The 15,743-nt window shown below is 40.1% G+C and overlaps 1 protein-coding gene across 2 annotated transcripts in view; it reads right to left on the bottom strand.

The window, feature by feature from the left end:
- Positions 1-14,424, bottom strand: part of C1H10orf53 (chromosome 1 C10orf53 homolog) — a 28,317-nt gene extending 13,893 nt beyond the window's left edge. For both annotated transcript variants that reach the window (XM_060203574.1, XM_007526486.2), the window contains exons 1-2: positions 14,328-14,424; positions 1,353-1,472 (exon numbers count right to left, since the gene is read on the bottom strand). In XM_060203574.1, the coding sequence (XP_060059557.1) occupies positions 1,353-1,472; positions 14,328-14,424 (217 nt within the window). The remainder of the gene's footprint in view (positions 1-1,352; positions 1,473-14,327) is intronic.
- Between the last annotated feature and the right edge of the window lie 1,319 nt (positions 14,425-15,743).

Below are 15,743 nucleotides of genomic sequence, written 5' to 3'. Positions count from 1 at the left end.
GCGCTACCGCCCGACTCCCCAGTTTATTTATTATTTCTAGATTCCCATATCATTTGAGGTTTAGGTTTAAAAACTTCTCCTCCTCCTTCTTTTTTGTAGAGATTGAAGCAGAAAGGGAGAGAGTGAGTGAGATGACAGCACCAAAGCTTCCTTCACTGAAGTGGGGACTGGGTTTGAACTTGGGCTGTGTACATGATGAAGCAGTGCACTATCCAACTGAGCTAATCTGCTGACCCTGAAACTCCCTTTCTTTCTCTTTCTTTCATTTTTTTTTTTACCTCAAATGAAAGAAACTAGTACTTAAAGATTACATATATTTTTTAACTTCATTTGATAGGACAGAAAGAAATTAAGAGGGGAAGTAGAGATAAAGAGGAAGAGAGAGACACCTGCAGAACTGCTTCACTGGTTGTGAAATGATCCCCCTTGCAGGTGGGGAGCAGGGGCTCCAACCCAGATCCTCACACATAAGCAAGCCCCTAAAACTTCGTTTTCTTTCTGTTCTTTCTCTCTCTTCTTTTTCTTTTCTAAATATTTTTACTGGGAGGAAATGATGGTTACAGGACAGTTGTTGACACATAGGCATAGCTTCTCATCTCCCCGTAGTAGGTGTCTGTACATTGCTCAGCCTCTCATTCAAGTCTTTCTCCACCATCATGTACTGGGTCCTCAAGAACCTCTCCCCACTTCCTGTCTCCTTCCTTCTCTGGCATTCTTTACTTTGTTGCAATATACTACATACAGTTCACGTATCACCTTGTGTGTGTTTTCCCCTTTCTTTTCTTATTTCTTACTTTCCACCTATGTGTGAGATCTATTCTTTTATTTTTTCCCCCCAGGGTTATTGCTAGGGCTCAGTGCCTGTACCATGAAACCACTACTCCTGGAGACCATTTTTTCCCCTTTTGTTGCCCTTGTTGTTCCATCATTGTTGTGGTTATTATTATTGTTGTTGCTGCTGCTGTCATTGGATAGGACAGAGAGAAATGGAGAGAGGAGGGGAGGCCAGAGGGGGAGAGAAAGATAGACACCTGCAGACCTGCTTCATCGCCTGCCGGGGGCTCGAACTGGGATCCTTGCGCCAGTCCTTGCGCTTTGTGCCACATGCAGTGAGATCTATTCTTCCTAGTGTTCTTGGAAGAGACCCGGAGTACCCAGCATTTTGCTGGGTGGTCTAGAGTATACACAGTTATGTGATGCAGAATAGAGTGCTTTCAGTAAAAACTTCATAGTCACAAGGGAACTTGGTTTGAATCTGGGCACAGCACACTGACAACTTCAACAACAACAACAACAACAACAAAAAGAAATTGAAGTAGCCCTCAGAAAAGGGAAGAAAACCAAGGGCTTACCAAACTCTAAGTCTTTGATGTTGCATTGAAAGACAATTTCTCCATTCACCATGAGTTCTACCACATTCCACTCTTCTACCTTTTCTAGGATGACCTGGTGTCCATCTTCAGTCAACACAGCTGGAAAAGAGAGAGCTGGAAATGTATGACATAGAACAACCTCTAGAATAATCTGGTCGCAGATTGCTACACTGACAGCTTCAACAACAATAACAAAAACAACAAAAGAAATTGAAGGAACCCTCAGGAAAGGCTATGATCCTTGGAAAGAAGATGGTGTGTAGATGTCCTTATGGATGACAACAACCTGTCGGATCTCCTATGATTCACAGCTATTGTTCAACCCTGGTGGATACCTTCCTTGGAGCTGGTTCTGATAGGCCCCCAATTTTATTGAGAAGCCCAGAGACCTGAGCAATGTTGGACATGGTTTCAGTTTGACCCAGACCCATATGATCTGTTCTCAGAGCTTTCTCTACAAAGAATTTTTGAGTCCTTCTCCCCACCCCCACTCTCTTTTTTTTCCCCCTTCTCTCTTTCATTTTAAAGTAGAGATGATACACCTGCAGCCCTGCTTCACCACTTGTGAAGCTTTCCCCCTGCAGGTGGGGACTAGGGGCTTGAACCTGGGTCCTTGGGCATAGTAATATGTGCACTTAGCCAGGTGTGCCACTCTTCAGCCCTCAGAAAATTGGTTTTAAAACAGCTAATGTGTTATTCTTTCTTTGCAAATCTGTATTTTGGAAACCACTTGCATGCTTTCTTTTTCCTTTATTATGAACTATCATTAACAACTACTACATGGTTTCATTCATATGCAGAATATAAGAAATTGAAACATGTTTGCAAAAGAAAAAAAGAGAGAGAGAGAGAATTAGCCAACCTGTTTCTAAGAATTATGGTGGTTATGTTTAGGGGCAGGGGTGCATAGAGCTTTGGTAGTAGATATGGTGGAGAACTGTATTCCTGCAAACTTATAAGCTGTTATTAAGTCACTAGCAAAAATAAGAGAGAGAGGGAGGGGGGGATCTGTCATGGAAAAAGTTGAGAGAGAGATGTTTCATGGAAAAAGTTGTTAGAGAACAAGAGCATGAGGGCTTCGGAGAAATTTTTTTTTTTTTTCTTTTATAAACCAGAGCACTGCTCAGCTCTGGCTTATGGTGGTGCAGGGGATTCAACCTGGGACTTTAGATCCTCAGACTTGAGATCATCTTTGCATAACCATTATGCTATCTACCCCTGCCCAGAGCAAGAATTTTCATTTAACAGTTCAGATCTCTAATCCCCCCCCCAAGTTTCCCCCATTTTTCTCCCCATGTTTTCATTGGTGTTCTTACTGCTGTGCTAAACCACTGCTTCTGGTTATCTTCAAATATTGGTGAGCATTCTGGTTAGCAAAAAAGTCAGGTGGGGCTATGTTTTCTAAGGTCATTAAATTGCAATCAGTCTAACATAGGAAGAATGAGACAGTTGTGCCAGTTAATTGCACTTAATTACAGAGACAATTGCTATTTCAAAATGTTGGCATTTCCACTCTTAATCTTTCAGTCAGTTTGAGAAGATCCAGCCCCAACTGTGAACATTTTAATTGCGTGATTTTAATTCTATATCCAGAAAGGAACTTCAGAAAGTAACTCAGCAAGCATTTCCATTAACAAGATAGCACTCTTTAGGCACCCAGTGGTGGCCCTAATTGACCTCTCTCTCCTGACACATTTTTTTTCTGGCTTATTTATGTCATTGTATCCTCTTCATCTGTCTCATTCTTGAACACCTTTTGAGGATGGCACTCAGCTTGAATCCATAGCTTGTTTAAAAGAAGCTGCCCAAATAGTCTGGTATGGCCAGTAGGTCACAGGATATAGGTAAAGATTTCAGGAGATCCCAACAGCACCCTCTCAGAGGAGAGGAGATAAAGCTGGAGTGAATGCGGGAAAGCTCTAAATCAGTAGAAAGGAGGCAATTTGCTTTATACTGACTGAAGACACTCCTGGGACATGGATTCCAGTTTGACAGAAAGAATGCAGGAACAAATGGCTTCTCCACTTTCATCTTACATCCTACTTCCGGATAAAGTGTTACCACTTTCATACTATCCAACGCCAATTCTCTAAGGCCTAGGAGATTCTGGAGAGAGTACGGTTGCAGGTTCTGACTAGGGCTGGTCACTATGCTTTCAGTATAAATGAGAAGGATATTGGAAAAGCAGATCCCTGAAAGGTGTCCATCCGCTGGCAGCTGCCTTTCTTTTTTTTTTTTTTAATTTTTTAAAAATATTTATTTATTCCCTTTTGTTGCCCTTTTTTATTGTAGTTATAGATGTCGTCACTGTTGGATAGGACAGAGAGAAATGGAGAGAGGAGGGGGATACAGAGAAGGGGAGAGAAAGATAGACACCTGCAGACCTGCTTCACCGCTTGTGAAGTGACTCCCCTGCAAGTAGGGAGCCGGGGCTCGAACCAGGATCCTTAAGCCGGTCGTTGTGCTTTGCGGCATCTGCACTTAACCTGCTGAGCTACAGTCTGACTCCCACAGCTGCTTTTCTTACAGGGCTCTATTTGGGATTTGTTTTCTGAGGACAGCATCTCTCTTTCATGGCATAGTATACCTGAGAAATAAGATATGAATACCTGGTGGTGGGGAGTGAGACACAGGGGTCTTTCTCATAGTTATGCATATGACTTTCCCCACTGGGAAGAAGGTCTTATAAGAGAAATCCTCATTTCACTTATGTGGCCACAAAGCATGGGCATTGGGAGCCTCTTTTTTTTAAATATTTATTTATTTTCCCTTTTTGTTGCCCTTATTGTTCTATGTTGTTGTTGTAGTTATTATTGTTGTTGTTATTGATTTCACTGTTGTTGGATAGGACAGAGAGAAATGGAGAGAGGAGGGGAAGACAGAGAGAGGGAGAGAATGAAAGACACTTGCAGATCTGCTTCACTGCCTGTGAAGTGACTCCCCTGCTGGTGGGGAGCCAGGGGCTTGAACTGGGATCCTTGCGCTTCACACCACGTGCGCTTAACCCACTGTGCTCCCACCCAACTCAGAGGGCCTCTTTTAAGGACACAACTCTGAATCACATGCTGCCTCTGCTTCCAGTAGACTCCAGGTGACCAGTATTAATACAGTTCATTGAATTAACAAGTACTTCAACACCTCCTTTGGAGTCTCTCTTTTTTTTTTTCCATTAAGGCAATAAACTACCTTAGAGTCAACATCATATATTTACCCCAAGGACTCCCATCCCATTTTCATCAATTCAGGATGTGTTGAGCCTAGCTGCAAGGTAGTCTGTGTGGGCTTAAGACATCAAACCCAGGGAAGTACCAGAATTCCTGCAGTTCCTCCAAATGCCACCTCTCTCCATGGAGGACCCATTTATTCTTAGGAGCTGCTGTGGGGTTGTCTCTTCAAAGAAAGGTCAGATAAATAGACTCCATGCAACAAAGTCTTTGCAAATGCAGTGGCTAAACTCCAGCATAAATCAACTAGAAGCTGTTAAGACCACCTGCAGAATGCCTTCCTCTTTGAAGTGGCACCTCATTCTTCAAGGGGGATCTGGATAAACTGAAGGGACACTAAAAAGGCTCCTTCTTCAAAGTGCTGGCTGAGTTGTGTACCATCTGTGAATGATTTAAACACTGCTGGTTGGGAAAGTCAAGGCAAACAGACAGGCCTATCTCCCTCTCTATTACGCATGGATGAAATCCTCTTGACCAATAGCGCAGGCAAGCTCATATATACTAGTTACTGGAAGATGACACACCAAGCATCTTAGCTAAATAAGGATACATTCTATTTTTATGGATCAGTTTCAAACCCCTCCAGTTCTTTCCAGTAGGTCACCTGGCTCACTTAAAATACAGTGGGCAAGAAGCAACCATAGCCAGGGAAATTACTTGAACTTTTTGCTAAGCACTGGTTAGTTCAGTTTCATTTGTATTGAGAGCAGTATTGAGACTCTTTTTTTTCCCTGAACTATTCTAATTTGTGGGTAATAAAGAACAAAAATTTTCCAGATTGCTTAAGGCATAGTAAGTTCAGGAAAGATCAGGCTTATTTACAAAGCCAGCAGGACTTCTGGAATTGATAAAGGGCTATGATTTTAAGAGAAATACACAGAATTCAGATGCAGATTTTATAGTTGAGGGCCTGCAAATGAACCCTTCCAGTGCTGGCTGTGATATTACTGATGGGTATAAAGTGGTGGGAGGAGCATAGGACCCAGGGGTGAGGGCAGCGGATGCTCCCTGCTTTGCTTCTATTAATACCCTGGCATTTTGCACTGGCCCTCACTGAATGTTGGTTGCCCTGGCATCCAACGTTATAATCCTGTTATAGGAATTATCATTCAGGGGGTATACAAAGCTAACTTTAAAAATCAACCACCTGCTGACAGCTTGCAGTGCCCAAGTTTCCTTGTACCATGAAATTTCTCCCCCTGATCTTCCTGCCACACTCTTTCCCCTCCCCTACTGTGGAAAGAGCTGTCAGTGCTCTCTGCTTCCTTATCCCACTTCACCTCCTGCAGAGGAGCCTTCAGCCCACCTTTTCCTGAACCTTCTCTTTCCTAGGCCAAGAACCATCCTTAGTACATTGACAGGCTTGTCTTGTGCTGCCCACCTCTCTCTGCAAATTTAAGCTCTGACCTGTCTCCTTCCCAAAGTTAGTTTGCTGGTTAAAAAGTAAAATTAATATTAAAGGGCCAGATAGTGGTGCACCTGGTTCCTTCTGCACTTAATCAGGTGAGCCACCACCCGGCCCCTTGGTCTATTTCTCATTAGAATAAGTAAATGTCTTAAAAAAAAAAAACTGAGAAATTAAATAGCTGAATTCTACACTACTTAGCTAAATTAAAAAAAATTATTTGTGGGAGTCGGTCAATAGCGCAGCGGGTTAAGCATAAGGATTCTGGTTTGAGTCCCTGGCTCCCCACCTGCAGGGGAGTCACTTCATAGGCAGTGAAGCAGGTCTGCAGGTATCATTCTCTCCTCCTCTCTGTCTTCCCCTCCTCTCTCCATTTCTGTCTGTCCTATCCAACAACGACGACGACCTCAATAGCAACAACAATGATAATTACAACAATAAAACAACAGGAAATAAATATTAAAATAAATTATTTGTGATTTAATATTGTTTTACAAAATTATAAGATAACAGAGGTATAATTCCATACCTTTCCCACCATGAGAGTTCTGTGTCCCCATTCTCTCCACTGGAAACTGCATTAGTTCTCCCAAAATCACAGATATGGGGTGACTATTATTTCTATAATTATCTAGCTGTCTGCCCACTTTTTCTGTGGTCCTACCTTCTCTTCCTTTCTATGTTACATCTACTTCTGAGAGCTCTTCCTATTTTTTTTTCTTCTCTCTCTGGACCCTGTTGGAATTGGGGTTCAGAGCCCTCTGGTCATCTTCCCCTGACATTTACCCCTCTGGGAGTATGGACCACAATTCTTTATGGTGTGCAGAAGATGGAATGTCGGACTTCTATAATTGCTTCTCTGCTGGATATGGATGTTGGCAGGTAGATCCATACCTCCATCCTGTTTCTATCTTTCCCTAGTGGCTAAGTTTTAATGTACTGCCAAGTTACCCTCCAAAGGTATTGTACAGATGAACTCCTCCCACGTTTTTGATATTTTTTTCTAAGTTCTCCATTAATCATAAATTCATCTTTTTCTGCAGATAACAGTTTGACACCCATTACACATTTGTCCCTTGGAATTCTCCTCTTGCTTTCCCCCTTGGTCTCCAGGCTCTCTCCCATTTCTGTGCCCCAGAGGGAGCGTTGCTAGTCCCCTGTGTCAGCCTGATTCTGCCTTTCCTGCTTCCTCCACAGTCCTTCCTCTTGTGGCTTTAGTGTTTGGCTTTATACAGGTTTGTTTTAAATTATACTTATCAATCCTTAAGATAGGCCAGGCACAGTTGCAGAAATTGGGACACAGCAGAGAACAGAGCAGAAGAATGCCACTCCTTGAAACATACATCATGTAAGAAAGAAGGATCATTAATAAACAAGTAAAATGTGTACCATATTAGATCCTTATGGCATTAAAAAAGATAAAAGAGGAGAGAAGAAAGATATGGAAGAAGGAGATAGAGGAAAGTGTTGACATTTTCAGTGGGAATGCATAAGGAAGCCTGGCCATGAAGGTGCCTTAAAAATTTTTTTTATATAAAATGGAAATGAAGGTGACTTTTAAGAAAGACCTGAAGGTTTTGCTAATCCCCACAACCTAGGTTGAGCCAGATCCTCACCACAGTGGAGGAAGCTTTGGCTCTTCCATTTGTGTCTCTCTCTCTCTCCCTCTCTCTCTCTCTCTCTCTCTCTCTCTATATATATATATATATATATATATATATATATATAAAGAGTTGTCATTCTCATACCTATAGTCAACTAATTTTTGATAAGTGAGTCCAATACATTAACTGGAGGATTTTTTTAAATAAATGGTACTGGGAAAACTGGATGGAAAAAAGCAAAAGAATGAAACAGGACCACCATATCTCACCATGCACAGAAGTCAACTATCAGAAACCATTAAATCCATAGGAAAAAATATTTCTAGAAAACTTTTTCTGCTTCAGAAATATCTGTGTAGAATCAAGCCCAACAATCAAGGAAAATAAAACCAAAAGCAGAAAGATACCCTACCATATGAGAGAAGATCTTTAAATATCATATCTCACACAAGGGCTAAAAAAAAAAAAAGAAAGAAAAAAAGAAATTACAAATTCAGTAACTAAAAAATAAACAACCCCATTTAAGAATTGGGAAAAGACATAATCACCACCAAAGGAGATAGCAGATGGTCAACAGACATACAAAAAAATTGTTCAATGTCACTGACTAGCAGAGAAATGTAAATCAAAACAACAATAAGATATCACTTCACATCTGTAAGAAAATGTCATACATTGGAAAGAATAGACATGAGTCCTGGAAAAGATAATGAGTGAAAACGAATCATTCTACACTCTGGTGGGAATGTATATTGATTCAACGCTGTGGAAAACAGTCCAGAGATTCTTCAGAACTGGACCTATCTAAAAGTAAGGACAAAGAGGGAAATCACAAAGTAAAACTTTGACTGGATGTGGTGCACTGCACCAAAACAGATGTTTCTGGATGCAGAGGGAGTGGAGAGCATCTTGAGGTCCTGCTGCATGAAGCATGGGAAGAAAAGACATTGAATCAATGTGCTAATAACTGCACTGTAAACCATTAACACCCCTTCACCACCACAAAAAAGGAAAAAAAAACTTAAAAAAAAAAAAGGAGAAAGAAATGGACCTACTCTATGATCTGACAATTTCCCTAAGGATTTGTCCAAAGAAAACAAAAACACCTATACAAAGAGAACTATGGTGGTTATCTTTGGGAGGCTGGAGGATGGAGATACCAAATTTTGGTGGTGGGAGTGGTGTAGAACTAACTATACATTGTATCTTATAATCTTGTAACAAAATGTTAATAACAAATAGAAATTATACTAAAAATTGGATTCCTTGAAAAGATGAACAAAACTGGCAAACTAAGATTGACTAACAAAATCAAAAGCTTAAACTACTAAATTAATGAGACGGGGGCATTCCAACTAGCTTTACATAAATAAAAATGACTGTAAGGAATACTGTGTACAACTGAACTGGTATCAACAGACTGGATAACCTAAATGAAAGGAACAAATTTCTAGAAAAACCACAAGCAAAATAAGATTATCTTAGTAAACTTATAACTACTATAGTAAACTGATTGATGTAGTAGTTAAAAACCTACCTACCAAGAAAAACTCAGTACCAGATGTTCTCACTTATGAATTGTGAGAAACATTTAAAGAAACATTAATCCAATTTTTAAATGTTTTTACAAAAGTTGAAGAGTTGAGTACACTTCCAATTTTATTATATGAAGCAAGTATTATCTTAATACCAAAGCCAGATGGAGACAATATTAAAAATGAAAACTGTGACTGTTGAGGGAAAAATCCCCATTCAGAAACTAGCAAAACAAATTCAGTAGCTAAAGGGTTCAACTCAAGTGTGCAAAGGTACAACATAAAAAAATCAATACATGTCATAAATCTCATTAAAAGGATAAAGAACATAAAAACAGAATCATTTCAATTGATTCAGAGGAAGGATTTGACAAAATTAAAATTCTTTCATGATAAAAATGCTCAGCAGACTAGGAATATAAGGAAGTTTTCTCAACATAATAGAAGTTGTAAACGAAATTCCCATAGCTAACATGACTCAAAGGAAAGCTAAAAGCTTTTCCTCTAAAATCAAGAACGAGATAAGAGTGTCTGTTTTTGGCACTTCTAGTTAACACAGTACTAGATGTCTGAGCCAGAGAAATTAGGCAAGAAAAAGAAGTAAAATATATTCACACCAAAATGGATGAAGTAAAGCTACTTCTATTTGAAGATGGCACATTACCTAGAAAACCCTCAAGTGAGTCCTCAAAAACCACTGATTCAGCTAAGAAAATCAGCAAAATTTCAGGATACAAAACTAACATACCCTATGGACAATATGAAAAGGAAATTATGAAAGGAGGTCCAATTACAATAGCACTTAAAAGCACAAAACTCTCAGAAATAGATTTACCCAGGGTAAGTACTGTATATTGAAAATAACAGTGAGTACTAAAGACAAAAACAAACAAATGAAAACCCTAAATAATTGACATTGCATGTGCATGGATTGAAAAACTCTCAGAACTTTATATAGAGTCAATACAACCCTTAACAAAATCCCAATTTGAGTTTTTTTTTCAGAAGTGAAAAAGCCTCATTCAGATATTAATAAGGAGTTTGAAGTACCTCAGAAGAGGTTAAATAATATTGAGAAAGAATAAAGTTGAAATTGTACTTTTTGATTTTAAAAATTACTCAAAGCTACGTCATCACAATAGACATGCAGAATAATGGAATAGAATTGAGAGTCTAGAAATAAGTCAACACACCTGTGGTCAATTGATTTTTTTTTTAAGAATTAATTTTTTTGAATACCAAAGGTGCATGGAACAAAAGAAAAGAGTGAAAAAAAATCTACGGAATAGGAGAAAATATCTGCAAATCACACATCTGATAAGGATCTACTATCAGGAATATGTGAAGACTCTTCAACTCAATGACAAAAAAGGACAATCTAATTAATTAGATAATGAGAAAAAATGTAAACAGATCTTTCCTTAAAGAAGACATACAAGTGAAAGTCAGCGGTAGAGCAGGTGGCGCAAAGTGCAAGGACTGGCATAAGGATCCCGGTTCGAGCCACCGGATCCCACCTGTAGGGGAGTCGCTTCACAGGTGGTGAAGCAGGTCTGCAAATGTCTATCTTTCCCCCCTCTGTCTTCCCCTCCTCTCTCCATTTCTCTCTGTCCTATCCAACAGCGACGACAACAATAATAACTACAATAAAAAAATAATAAGGACAACAAAAGGGAATAAATAAATATTAAAAAATAAGACATACAAGTGACAAAAAGCACATTAAAAATGAAACATCATTAGCTTCAGAGAAATGCAAAAAAATCACAGTGAGACCACATTTCACACATACTAAAGATAATAAAAAATAAAAAATTATACACATATACAATTTTTAAAGGAAGCATAAATAAAAAGAAATAAAAAACAGGCTTGGCAAGGATGTGGAGAAATGAGAACTATCATACATTGTTAGTGTAATGTAAAATGGTGCAATAGTTATGAAAAACAGTTTGACAATTCCTCAAAAAAAATTTTTTTTTTTTACCTTCAGTGTTATCGCTGGGGCTCAGTGCCTGCACTACGAATCCACTGCTCCTGGTGGCTATTTTTTCAATTTTGTTATTGTTGTTATTACTGTATTGTTGTTATTGCTATTATTGTTGTTGGATAGGACAGAGAGAAATTGAGAGAGAAGGAAAGACATAGAGTGGGAGAGGAAGATAGACACTTGCAGACCTATATTAAGAGTCCCCGGAGAGCGTCCTAGTCCAAAAAGCTCCTCGAAATTCCATTTAGGGTGCTTCTGACTGTTCCTGCTGGATTGCTTCAGGCACCCATTTTTAAAAGCGTCTTCCCATCGAAGAAAGAATCCAATCAGAAGAGTAGAACTAACCATGTGTCTCCATTCTTGGGGACTGCCAGGGTACTGGAGAACGCTTCTCAAATTAGAGTAGTCCTTATCCATGGGAAACATGCGAGAAGAAGTCCAGAAAGTCCCAGGGGAAATCCCCATGCATATCCCAAGGTCTACGATCATGGTCATAAAGAACCAAATTGTGGCCGGGAGCAAAATGCAGTCCTTTTCCTCTGGAAACATGGGAGAGGGAATCCAGAAAGTCCAAGGAGAAATCTCCGTGCATCTCCCAAGCTCTATGATCCTGGTCATAAGAAACCAAAGTTCCCGGTCAGGGAACCGAAGTGTGGCCCAGAGTAAAATGTTCCAGAGACAGAGAAACTGTCTCATAATGAAACAGTAGAGGCTTTGGCAAACATCTTCATAAGTAGAAAGGCAACCCATGGTGGAAGGGTAGCCAAGTTTACTTATCTGGGCCATGGGCGGGTTAGGTCCCACGTTGGTGCCGGTTTCTGTTTCAAGGCTTATGTCAGTCCCTGTTCAGGCGCCATATATCGGGCTGAGCTTCATTGACGGGAGACAGATGACCAGGGACTCATGGTTGAGCTGTAGGCAGTATCTCTTTATTCATGCAGGACACAGCACAATCTAAGACGAGCTAAGCTAAACTCAAGTACTGTAAAACTCACAATGCTGTCTTTATATATACTTGCCAAGTAGGGTGGAAACAGGATGTGACATAGAGAGGGTGGAGAGAAAAGTGACTGGTAAAAATCAGAGTGTGACAAGGAGGGGGCGGAGCAGGCAAGAATCCTATCACTGAACCACCAATGCCCTGGAGGGAGGGTGGTGCTTGTTAACAGTGGTTATGTAAATAGAATAGTGTTAAGCAGGGGGGATTTAAACCAAATGAAACAGAAGGGGTCTCATGCATACCAACAATAGAGTCCCTAGAGGCTCACTCCTAGGTTCTCTTTTCATTCTAGATGTTTTCAACAAGTCATTGACTCATATACCTTTCTAGCTTCAACTGAGACTGAACAGTAGAGGCAACTCCAGAATAGCAGGGTCAAATCAGTACCTGCATTTTTTATATCTGAAAGCACATGAAATTTAATATATCCCAAATGGAGCACATTTTCCAAACTGGTCCATGTTAGGGTAAAGGACTTCCATTTGTCAGCACTTCACTCAAGCTAGACACTGACTGGATCTGAAGGACACCTCTGACACTCACCCCCCCCCCCAGATCCATTTTCTCAGACAGAATCATTGCTTTGACTTTATTTAGCACTCCTTTATGGCTGTCCTGATGCAACTTAGTATCATAGCTTCCTTGAATCATTCAACAGTTCTTTGATTTATCGCTCTGTGTCCATTCCTGGTCACCTACTAATCTGTTCTCATATACAGTTTCACTCTCCTGTCTACAAATTTTATGACTCTGGAAGATCTTCCTCTCCAACCTCATACTCATTTCAACAAATATCTATACATTATTTGTCTGTGATTTTGGCATTTGCAGATACCAATCCCTCTCTTGGAACATCCTTTGTTCTTTATTAACTGGTTAGTTTCTTTTTACTCTGTGAAGTTAAATTGAGTTGTAATTCCAAACCAGGAAGATGGCTCAATGATTGAGTTCAGGATTCACATGCCCAAGGTTTGAGATTTGATCCTGTCACAGATCATGGTTCTCTTTCTTTCTCAAAACAAGCAAATATCTTATTTTTATTTATTATTTGATGAGAAGTAAGAGAGAGAGAGAGAGAGAGAGAGAACCAGACATCACTCTGGTACATGTGCTGCTGGGGATTGAACTCAGGACCATTTGCTTGAGTCCAACACTTTATTCACTGTGCCACTTGCTGGACTTCCCAAACCACCAAGCACACCTTTTTTTTTTAAATAACAAATTTGATTTTAGCAAATAAAAATTTCCACTCTCTTTTTCCTGGCGACCATGGCCAGAGAGATCTGTTAGAACTGCACTGAGGTTTCCTCCCTCCCTTCCTTCCTTCCTTCCTTTCTTCCTTCTCTTTCTTTTCTTTTCTTTCTTTCCTTTCTTTTTCCTTTCTCTTTTCTTTTTTATTTCATTGGAGAGTTATTAGTTAATTTATAGATGGAAACATCAATATATTTCTCACACCCTCCCAACTCCTCCTTCCTTAGATTCTTTTGCATTGGTGCAGTACACCCAGTGCATGTTTCACTTTGCATTTTCCTTTTCTGGTCTTTTTTCTTAAATTCAACCTATAAGTGAGATAATCTGGCATTTGTCCTATTCTTTTTTATTAACCTCACTTGACATAACATCTTCCAGTTCCATCCAAGATGAGGCAAAGGAGGTGACTTCATCATTCTTAACAGTTGAATAATATTCCATTGTATACATGTACCACAATTTTCTTAATCATTTCTGAAGTTTTCTTATTCCTAGTCTTGAATTACATTCTTCTGTGGAATACTTGACAAAACCACTCAATTTAAGGAGCTGGAAGAGTCTCTACATATATCAGGTACTCAATAAAAGTGTGTTGCATAGATGAATGAGTAAGGGATAAATATTCTCTACCATTTTCCAGCTCTATAACCTTAGAAAGTCACTTAACAGTCCTGATTCCGATGTGTAAAGCAGGACAGAATATTCTATTCAGGGACCCTGTGTAAGTTTATGTGACTGTTCTGGCTCATACTGAAGCAGTGGAAGCCATATTGAATAGATGTTAAACCATTTTTGGGGTTTTGGGGTCTCAGGGAACACTTTATAGAGGAGACAGTAATTGGCCTGGACTTGAGAAAGGTCTATTTAGGGGGTATAGCTTGTATGGATTCTCAGACCTGGGTTCACGAAACTGGGTCACGTTCTGGCACTTACTCTGCTGCCCACCTTGCATTCCCTCTAGGCGAAAGGTACGGTGCTCCACAGATAGTCCAACTGAGCTGTAAGGCCCATAGCGCATGATCACCACGGCATTCTGGGGCATGGTGGGCTGCCTGCCCTGCTGTGGCACAACACACACTGCTAGGCAACCGCTCCTCTGGCCCTTGGGAGTAGGTGTGGTCTTGCATAGGGGGGCGGGGCTCCAGGCGGGGCTCCAGGTGGGCAGAGGAACCCTGTGAAAGTGGGAGCACCGAGCTCCTCCGGGGTCCTAATCATACCAAGTCCCCTGCGGAACACCCCATTCCCCGATGCCTGTGCCACCCATTCTGTAACCACAAATGACGCAAAAAAGGTGTGGTCATTTGAGGATTTGCTCTAGCATGCAGGCAGGTAAACAGATCTGACAAGAGCTGATGATAACAAAGGTCAGTATTTACAAGCAGCTACAAAAAGTGTGTGTAAGGTGTTATACTGGCCAAATGGTGTGTGTGTATGTGTGTGTGTGTGTGTGTAATTTTGTGTTACCTCACTAACCTAAAAATTTACCATCCCTATGAAATGCAGTATTTGTGGCTACAAGACAAAAGTTGAGTAACTTGTACGATGCTTAAGCATAGCTTGCCTCCTTCCTTCCTTCCTTCCTTCCTTCCTTCCTTCCTCCCTCCCTTCCTTCCTTCCTTCCTTCCTTCTTTCCTTCCTTCCTTCCCCGAGATTTGTTGAGACTCTTGAAACTGTAAATTAAAATCATTTAATCTGTTTTTGGAAAGATTTGACCCATTGTCTCTTCACATATCACTTGTGTCCTACACTCTCCCTTTTCAGGGAATCCACTTCAATGCATAGTAGTCTTTTGCATAGCCTGTTTTTTGTTTGTTTGTTTGATTGATTGATCTTTTTTAAGCCCAATTCTTTCTGTATTCATTTTTTTAGGGCTAATGTAACATAATTTATAACCCAGGTAGCTTACAAAGCAAAAATTTATTATTTCACAGTTCTAGAAGCAAGTTCTAAATCAAGACATTGGCAGGATTATTTCTTTCTGAGGACCACAAGGAAACACTTTGTTCCATACTCCCTCTATGCCTAGTAGCATCACCCTCCTCATCATGTCTTCTCAGTTTTGCCTTTCTCCTATACTTACTTGTGTATCCGTATTTCCTAGCAACTATATTAGGCAGCTTACTATAACCTCATTTTGACTTGGTTAGATCCAAAAAGGGGAGAGAAAAAGAGATACCTGCCTGCAATCTGCTCCACCACTACTGAAGCTTCCTCCCTATTAATGGGGGCCAGAGACTTGAACACAGGCCCTCATGAATGGTAACCTTTGAATCTTTAAAAAATTTTTATTATCTTTTATTTATTTATAGGATAGAAACAGCCAGAAATCTAGAAGGAAGGAGGTGGTAGAGAGGGAGAGAG

Source organism: Erinaceus europaeus, chromosome 1 (genome assembly GCF_950295315.1).
Source record: "Erinaceus europaeus chromosome 1, mEriEur2.1, whole genome shotgun sequence".
NCBI classification, from domain to species: Eukaryota; Metazoa; Chordata; class Mammalia; order Eulipotyphla; family Erinaceidae; genus Erinaceus; species Erinaceus europaeus.
Note: the sequence above shows the minus strand (reverse complement) of the source record. Positions and strands in the feature narration are given on the sequence as shown.